This window comes from Eutrema salsugineum, unplaced genomic scaffold (genome assembly GCF_000478725.1).
Source record: "Eutrema salsugineum unplaced genomic scaffold, Eutsalg1_0 scaffold_3, whole genome shotgun sequence".
Lineage (NCBI taxonomy): Eukaryota > Viridiplantae > Streptophyta > Magnoliopsida > Brassicales > Brassicaceae > Eutrema > Eutrema salsugineum.
The window spans coordinates 16,830,747-16,839,528 of record NW_006256756.1 but is presented as its reverse complement, the minus strand read 5'-3'; the positions used below and the strand labels follow the sequence as shown (position 1 = coordinate 16,839,528).

General features: G+C 38.9%; 1 protein-coding gene across 1 annotated transcript; it reads left to right on the top strand.

Moving 5' to 3' along the window:
• Positions 1–1,823: 1,823 nt before the first annotated feature.
• On the top strand, positions 1,824–5,917 carry LOC18014463 (U3 small nucleolar RNA-associated protein 4). Its single transcript, XM_006397284.2, has 11 exons — positions 1,824–2,033; positions 2,206–2,349; positions 2,435–2,735; positions 2,824–2,887; positions 2,999–3,112; positions 3,221–3,383; positions 3,720–3,867; positions 4,031–4,614; positions 4,715–4,896; positions 5,014–5,274; positions 5,372–5,917. The coding sequence occupies exons 1-11, from the start codon at positions 1,875–1,877 to the stop codon at positions 5,703–5,705; spliced, it is 2,454 nt and encodes an 817-aa protein (XP_006397347.1). The 5' UTR covers positions 1,824–1,874; the 3' UTR covers positions 5,706–5,917.
• The last annotated feature ends 2,865 nt before the right edge of the window (positions 5,918–8,782 follow it).

The following is an 8,782-nucleotide window of genomic DNA, read 5'->3' as shown; positions in this document are numbered from 1 at the left end:
CATGGCAATTTTGGTGGAACACGAAAAGTCAGGGGAAAGGAATGCACTGGCTAGCATGGCCAAAGATGTGTCGTCACAAATCGGTTGGGGGGATGGGTTTCAGGTCGCTAGAGAATTTTAACACGGCATTGTTGGCAAAACAGTTATGGCGATTAATAGAAAAGCCAGATACGCTATTTGCGAGAGTACTCAAAGGACAATATTATCGGAATGCAGATCCAATGGACAACATAAAGTCCTATTCCCCATCTTACGGATTGCAAAGTATTATCTCAGCTCGATCTCTTGTTAACAAAGGGCTAATCAAAAGAGTTGGTTCTGGATGTTCCACTTCGGTTTGGAAAGATCCCTGGATACCATCTTCTCGCCCGAGATCAGCAATATGTAAGGGTTATAATTATTACCCAAATCTCATGGTGAATCACCTAATTGATCCGCAGACTAGTACTTGGAATATGGGGCTCCTCAATGCCATTATAGATCCAAAAGATGTGGAAATAATACAAGGGATGCCCATCGGCGCTTCATTTCGGCCGGATGTACTGGGTTGGCACTTCACAAAATCAGGCCAATACACGGTCAAATCTGGATATCAAATTGAACATCAAAACTCGGAAGCAGAAACACAAAATCTATATGGACCTAATTTCGAGCCCCTATTAGTAAAACTATGGAAAATGAGGTGTCCCCCTAAATTATGCCATTTTCTATGGCAAGCACTGTCAGGTTGTCTGGTTGTTGCCAAAAACCTGAACAACAGAGGAATCAAATGTGATGCGCAATGCAATAGATGTGGGGCAGAGGAGGAAACGATCGTTCATGTTTTATTCGAATGTCCACCTGCGATGCAGACGTGGGCTTTGTCACAAATCCCAACACCTACGTGAGTTTTGCCAGGAAGATCTATTTATGCAAATTTGGATTATTTGTTTTGGCGTACACCAACAGAAACTTATAATGAATCATATCCTTGGATAGTATGGTACATCTGGAAAGCAAGAAATGACAAACTATTCTCAAACATAGACAGAGATCCACGATTAACGCTTAAACTAGCGGAAACGGAAAGCCTTTTATGGAAAGAGACACAAAACTCGGTAACTGAAACGGAAACACAACATCCTCAATTGCCATTACACCCGACCTCCTTTAATAATGGATGGTGCTCGGTGGATGGTTCTTGGAAGGAGACTGATAAAACATCAGGTATAGGCTGATATTATAGGAGAAAGGAAACCAATGAGACCATAATGGGGGCACGGAATTTACGACAAAGCTTATCTCCCTTACATGCAGAAGTAGAGGCACTATTATGGGCAATGCTGTGCATGATTGAAAATCAGCGAAGAGAAATAGTTTTTGCAACAGACTGTTCTGATGTGGTGAAGATGGTGTCGGCACCTACGGAATGGCCAGCATTTGCACTACAATTGGAGGAATTTCAGAAATGCAGAGAAAAATTATTTTTTTTCAAACTGATCCACATACCACAAGCGAAAAACACCAAGGCGGACGCATTAGCTCACAGCGCTAGAATCTACCTAGAGAATATGATTTATGTAAACTCATCTCCACCTGTTTGGTTAACAATTTCGGTTTAGGAGAAGAGGCTGTGGACAAAAAAAAAATCATATAATATTTTATAAAATAAATTATTTTTTAAATATCTATTTAAATAATAATATAGAAATTTAAACTCATTTTGATATCAAATTAATATTCGGGTCGGATCAGGTCAAGTGCGGGTGATCCAAACCCGTTTAAAATTCCGCCCCCATAAGGCCATAGGTAAAACCCTCCAAAACCTAAATGGTTCTTCGCCTCCTCTTGTCTCATCTTCTCCGTCCAGAGTGTACCTCCCCTACTTCGTCGTCATGCTTGAGTACCGTTGCAGCTCTGTTGACTGGAAGCCATCTCCGGTGGTAGCCCTAGCTAACAGCGCCGACGATTCTCAAGTCGCCGCGGCTCGCGAGGACGGTTCTCTTGAAATCTGGCTCGTTTCCCCCGGCGCCGTAGGATGGCACTGTCAACTCGTACGTACTCTACGGTTTCCTCTAGGAAACTACACTTCTTAAATCTCTTCCGATTAGCTTTTTAGCAAAGTCGAATTGGATTCGTGAAGTATGTCGAGTTGATTTGTGTTTTTATTAACCGTTTTCTTTCGGATTTTCGGGGATTGGGGTTTCGACCTTTTTTTTTGAGTAGACCATCCATGGCGATCCAAACTCGAGAATCTCGTCCCTTGCGTGGTGCCGTGCTGGTTCAAAACGGCTGCCTTCCGGCCGTTTGTTTTCTTCGAGCATCGATGGCTCGATTTCTGAGTGGGATCTTTTCGACTTGAAGCAGAAGGTTAACCTCTCTAGAAATTTCATCTTGTTGCCTCTTCTCGTTGACATTTAGATTTTGTTTTTTGGTTTCTTTCTATGTTATGCAGACTGTGCTCGAGTCAATTGGAATCTCAATCTGGCAAATGGCTGTTGCTCCAACTAATGTTCCCTCCGTTGATGCAGAAGGTAAAGCTGATAACCGGATTGAGAATGGATACTCGAGTGAGAAATCGAATGATGAGGAAGAAAGTGGGAGTGAAGATGAATCTGACTCGTACGAGTTTCATGAGCAATCAGAGGATACAGATAGGCTTCTTGCAATTGCCTGTGATGATGGCTGTGTGAAACTATACCGTATCTCTGACTTAAACAAGTTAACATACTATAGATCATTGCCTAGGGTCAGTGGTGAGACATCTCCACCCTTATTCTAGTAATCTCAATCCTCATTTTTTTTTTTGTGGTTCCTTTGATGCATTGAAAACTATATTCGTAGGACGTGCCTTAAGTGTTACATGGAGTCCAGACGCACATAGGATCTTTTCGGGTAGCAGCGATGGGTGAGTTTGTTAGATTTGAATAAATATCGATGTTTACTTGTGAAGGTGACATTTCAATGTTAATAAGTTATTGTAAGTAACTGTTTCTTTCGTCTCAACAATAATGTGTAGGCTAATAAGATGCTGGGACGCTAACTCCTGTCACGAGGTATACAGAATTACAGTTGGTCTTGGAGGACTAGGAAGTACTTCTGGGACCTGTGTTTGGTCACTTCTTTCTTTGAGGTACAGATGATAATGTTCAACTTTAACATTGTGTCTGCTTTTTCTCTGAGAGCTGATCTTAGGCTTTATCATTCTCTTGCTGATAATGTTCAACTTTAACTTTATTAGGTGTGCAGTTCTTGTTAGTGGAGATAGTACAGGAACTGTCCAATTTTGGGATAGTCAGCATGGAACTCTTATGGAATCACACTCTAGTCACGAAGGTGATGTCAATACCCTTGCAGCAGCCCCTAGCCATAATCGAGTCTTTTCTGCTGGTGCGGATGGACAGGTAAATGAAATTAGTAGAATGCAGTAACTATTACTCTGTTAGAATTTTAGAATATGGTATATGATTTTCATTGTAATTGTGAGGACCAGTCTCCTCCAATATAAATGTTTTTTTTTTCGTTGATTCAATATTCTTTTGATAAGAATTGAAACTAGAACTTTTTCACCAATTGTGATGAAATGGGCTCAATGTTCAATTTTAAAACCCTTGAGAAAAGGAGAATAATCGAACAGAGTATAGTATATGAATCAGAAAAGGGCTTTACTGAAGTGTTTGTTATGCTTCTTTCATTGTAATGATGTCAACATTCTTATTTTCTGGTCATCCTATCTGTAGGTTATTCTTTATAAGCTCTCTGGTAGTACAAACAGTTCTCAAGATTTAAAGCCTTCTTCCTCTCTGAAGTGGGATTATATTGGCTATGTAAAGGCTCATACACATGACATCAGAGCTCTTACAGTTGCTGTACCAATTAGTCGAGAAGGTCAGCCTTATTGATTTTTTGTTATTCAAAGTTTGAGGATGTCGTGTTAAATATGATTTGCAATCAAATTGCTCTTTTCGGATTCATACTTCATACACACATGCCTAGAAGCTAATTGATCCCTTTAGTAATTATAGTGTTATTAAGTCCCATTTTTCTGCAGATCCCTTTCCGGATGATATGTTGCCAGATAGGAGTGCACGTAAACAACGCAAAAAAGGGAAGCCAGTTGACTTTACTTACCAAAAATGGGCTCATTTGGGTGTTCCGATGCTCATTTCCGCTGGTGATGACGCAAAGCTTTTTGCATATTCAATTCAGGAATTCACTAAGTTCTCCCCACATGATATATGTCCTGCGCCTCAGAGAGTACCCATGCAAATGGTACATAACTCGGTGTTCAATCAGACTTCTCTTCTCCTGGTTCAGGGTATTAGTGATTTAGATATTCTTCGACTTAACGTAAGCAATGATTCTAGTGGACGTGCCTCAACAAAGCCATTGGTTCGTGTTAAAAGTAGGGATGCCAGGAAGATCATATGCAGTGCAATTTCTAACACTGGATCACATTTTGCTTATTCTGACCAAATTGGCCCCAGTCTGTTTGAGTTGAGGAGAAATGAAACTGCCAAGAGTCCATGGAGTGTCAGTAGAAGGCGACTTCCCACACTTCCATTTGCCCATTCCATGATTTTCAGTTCAGACTGCTCACGGCTGATAACAGCAGGGCATGATAGAAAAATATATGTACGTGCTGAAGTTGTGCTATGAACTAGGAATATTGCGCGTTCAAATTATTTGTCTTGTTTAAATTTACCCTTACTTCTGAATCATATTTTGTTGTCAGGCTATTGACATTAGTAGTATGGAACTAGTAGATACTTTCACACCATGTCGGGAGGAGCAAGAAGGTGAATCTTCACCTATGGAGCCTCCAATAACAAAATTGTATACTAGCTCAGATGATCAGTGGTTAGCTGCTATCAATTGCTTTGGGGATATCTATGTATTCAACCTTGAAACACAAAGGTGGGGACTTTGTGAAGCTTTGCTGCTTAATTTATTTATTATGCTCCAGCATTTGGTAAGCAGCTGCTTGTACTTTTGTATTGAAGTTGTAATTTTGAAGTTGACTTCTATTGACAGGCAGCACTGGTTCATATCAAGGCTTGATGATGCATCCGTTGCAGCTGCTGGTTTTCATCCTTGGAATAACAATGCCCTTGTGATCTCAACCTCCTCGAACCAGGTCTTTGCTTTTGATGTTGAATCTAGACAGTTGGGCAAGTGGTCGCTTCTGCACACTAACGTTCTGCCAAAGAGGTACCAAGAGTTTCCTGGCGAGGTCATTGGACTCTCATTCTCCCCGTCTCCAAATTCATCTTCTGTAATAATTTACAGTTCCAGGTATTGGTTGCACTCTTTATTTAGCCTAGTTAATTCGCATCTGCATTTAAATGAAAACTCAATACCGTAACACCTTCCTATTTTGTTTGCATATCAGGGCAAAGTGTTTGATTGACTTCGGGAAGCCTGTGGCGGAAGATGAAGAGAATGAATTTCCAAACGGCAATCTATCTAAAACACTAGAAGGTAAACTTGTCAACATGGGGTTGAAATTGGGGAAAGGTACAAACCGAAAACGTCGGTTAGAAGAGTATCAGTTAGAGGGTAAGAGTAAAGAGAGAAAAAACTTTGAAATCTTACCCTCAAAGCACCCTGTTTTATTTGTGGGTCATCTTTCTAAAAACTCAATCATGGTGATTGAGAAACCATGGATGGATGTTGTCAAGAGTTTCGATACTCAACCAGTGGACAGACATATTTTTGGGACTTGAAATTAGACAGGAGTTGTTTAGTCTGAAGAAGATGACTACTTTTTGTTTCTGGTGAGGGGGAGTACTCTTCATTATAAGTAGAAAAACAGATAGAGATGTTGAGAGTGAAGAATTCGTATCTGTTTACTTTTTTCCCTTTTGTGTTTTAATTATTCATGAATCCATATGTTCTGTAATGTTGCCTCAGAAAATGAATTATGTTTCAACTTAAAGTTACTTTCCTTTGAGACTGGTATGTTTCGAGAAATTAGATTGCATAATTGATGTTTGAAGTTGGGACTTGCAATTTATATAAATAAATGTGTAATGATTGTAAATTGAAAGTGCTATAAAAAATCGAAATTCTTTCTCTATGTTTTTTTTTCGTCTGCAATTCCACCATATATTGGAAAGCCCAAATTACGAGTGGGATATGTACAGAAATTTCTACACATGAAGCATGAAGACAAAACACATGTTTAAAGTGATAAGTCTTGCAGAGATGTCAATACGGGCCTTAACCTGCGGGCCAAGCCCAATTAGATCTGCTATGGGGCGGGTTTGGACACAATTTTATATGTCCATGAATTTGCGGGTTTAACAGGTTTTACCTGTTGTGGATTGCGAGTCTAATGGGCCAACCCGGTGCAGTTCAGCGGGTTTGAAAGTAAATCGCAAAAGACAAGCTTTCTTGGAGGAAACGATTACTTTCCTTTGATTGCGTTGAATCACATACCAAATCACTTCAGTTTTGCACCATGCTGCTGACGATTGCCGTGATCGTTTTTTCATAATTGTATGTTTAGAATACGAAATAAGGTGTGTTGCAGCGTAAATTTGCACTAATTTGTAAAGTAGTCATAACTAGATACTGTAATAAGAATCTGAAGATATAAATCTTTTTAGAATCAGTTGCTCTTCTCTATGAACACAAGCTAGCTTAATAGGATTTTGTGAACATCCCACTTGAGGATTGTTTTGTTTGTTGATTTTGGTTGATCTCTGATGCTTTGATTCGATTAATAGATGTTCTAATTTGATCTTTTAAGGTTTGATTCTTTGGACTGTAGATTTGACTTGAACAACTAAGACTCTACGAAGTCACTCTTTGTTGTTATATCATATATTCATATTGTTCTTTTTTTTTTTTTTTTCTGAAACTGATTCGAATTCTTAATCAGATGTCTTAGATTAGAATCGAGGAGTTGCTAGTTAGCATATTGAATTATAATAATTATAACTATTTCAATTTAAATCCACATATATTCAACATTTTTGTACCAACTAGAGTTACTTGAACCCTAACCTAATTTAGCAACTAAAGCTTAAAGGCTGCTAGTCACAACCTACGACGCAGACGCATGTTAAACTAGTCATTCGGCTGAATCACACAACATAGAGTTTGACAGTTGACACACAGGTTGAAGGGCTTGTTAGTTGTTGATAATAGACCTTAATCTGGTAAGTTTCATTCATATGTGGTTTTATTCATCTTGACGCAGCTACAAAACTGATAAGGACCGCGGTAAAATTTCCGATCTTATCACCCCATGAACTGCCGTAGGATTTTGAAAAGCTCTAAACGCATTACTCACTACAAGAAAACAACTCATTTCCATCGAATTTTTACGAATTTTCGTTTATTGGGAATAAAAAATGTTGTCATTAAATCGTTGTCAATTTCATACTGCTTAATGATGATTTTACGACGAATACTAGAATTGTGTCGTTATTAGAGTAGCTAGTAGTATGTATTTAACAATGAATAACTGACGAAGGTGAACACGTTTATATTTCTGGGTTTAACAGTTTTTCCTGCTGCATATAATTCACTGCTAAATCGTGGTAATGTCAATTTCGTTGTAAATTCGAAGTTAATTTTCGTTTCTAATTTGATGGAAACCAAAATAAAAATCTATATATAGTGCCAACCTCATAATCAAAATTTTATCAATATCCCAATAAAAAAGGCGCCTAATCTCTGGGGAAGAAGTTCAAGTTTCAAAAATATTCACTTCTCTTAAAGGAGGTGAAGAGTGAATATACGAAATGTGAATATACAAGTTTCGTCAGTGATATACAATTGTATTGATTCGGAGGGATCGCTAACAAACGAGTTCAGTGAGGGGATGGAGGATTCTTGCATGAGGCAGACAAACTTCCAAAGACGATTACCATTCGCATGATATATTGCTCTTGTCCTAAATGCATGAATAGAAAAATTATCACTATCTCGAATGTGTAGTTGCATTTACTAAATATGGTTTATGCCCCATTATTTTCTATGGTATTATCATGGAAAAGGTCATGGAGAAAATGGAGCTAGTAGTAGTGGCAATTATCAAGCATCAAATTCTGATGAGTCAAATAATTTGCATCAATATGATTACCATGTAGAGCAGCACGGTCTTCATCATGATAGGATTCATGACATGGTTACATGTGCATTTCATGAAACTGGAAATATATTTGCACCTGGCCATGAGGAGCCCAATGTAGATGCAAAAAGATTTTATAATATGCTAGATGCTGCCAATTAGCCACTTTTTTTTTGGTTCTAAAATGCATTCATTAGTTGATTAAATCGGATTGGTTCTCTCCTGTACCACAAACCTGGTACGGAGTGCTGATTTTGCCAATTTGTCTGCTAAACCATTAGCTATGAAAAGAAAAGACACATTTCCAATAAGTATAGAGAGACACTCTAGTTGTCGAAGGGAAGTAATGTATTCCCCGATGTTGTTAAAACTGAGAGGCTTCATTTTGTTCTTGAAAGGTGCCAATTTACAGACATTTTGAGCAAAAGGGCACCGAAGGAACAGGTGTAGATCAGATTCCGGTTCACTACATCTTGAGCATGACGTCTGGGCAATGATTCTCATGTGAGCCAGATTTTCTCCCGTACGCAATGCTTTTTGCATGATTTTCCAAAGCAGCATTTTCAGCTTCTCCGAGAAGCGACCATTCCGTATTTCCTTCATCCAGTCAAAGTTCTGGTTGGTGGTTGGGTTAATCTCTTCGTTCTGAGCCTCCGCTTGGGAGCTATAGTAGCCTGTTCGAGTTAAGTAATCTCCTGATGATGTGAGCAACCAGACATA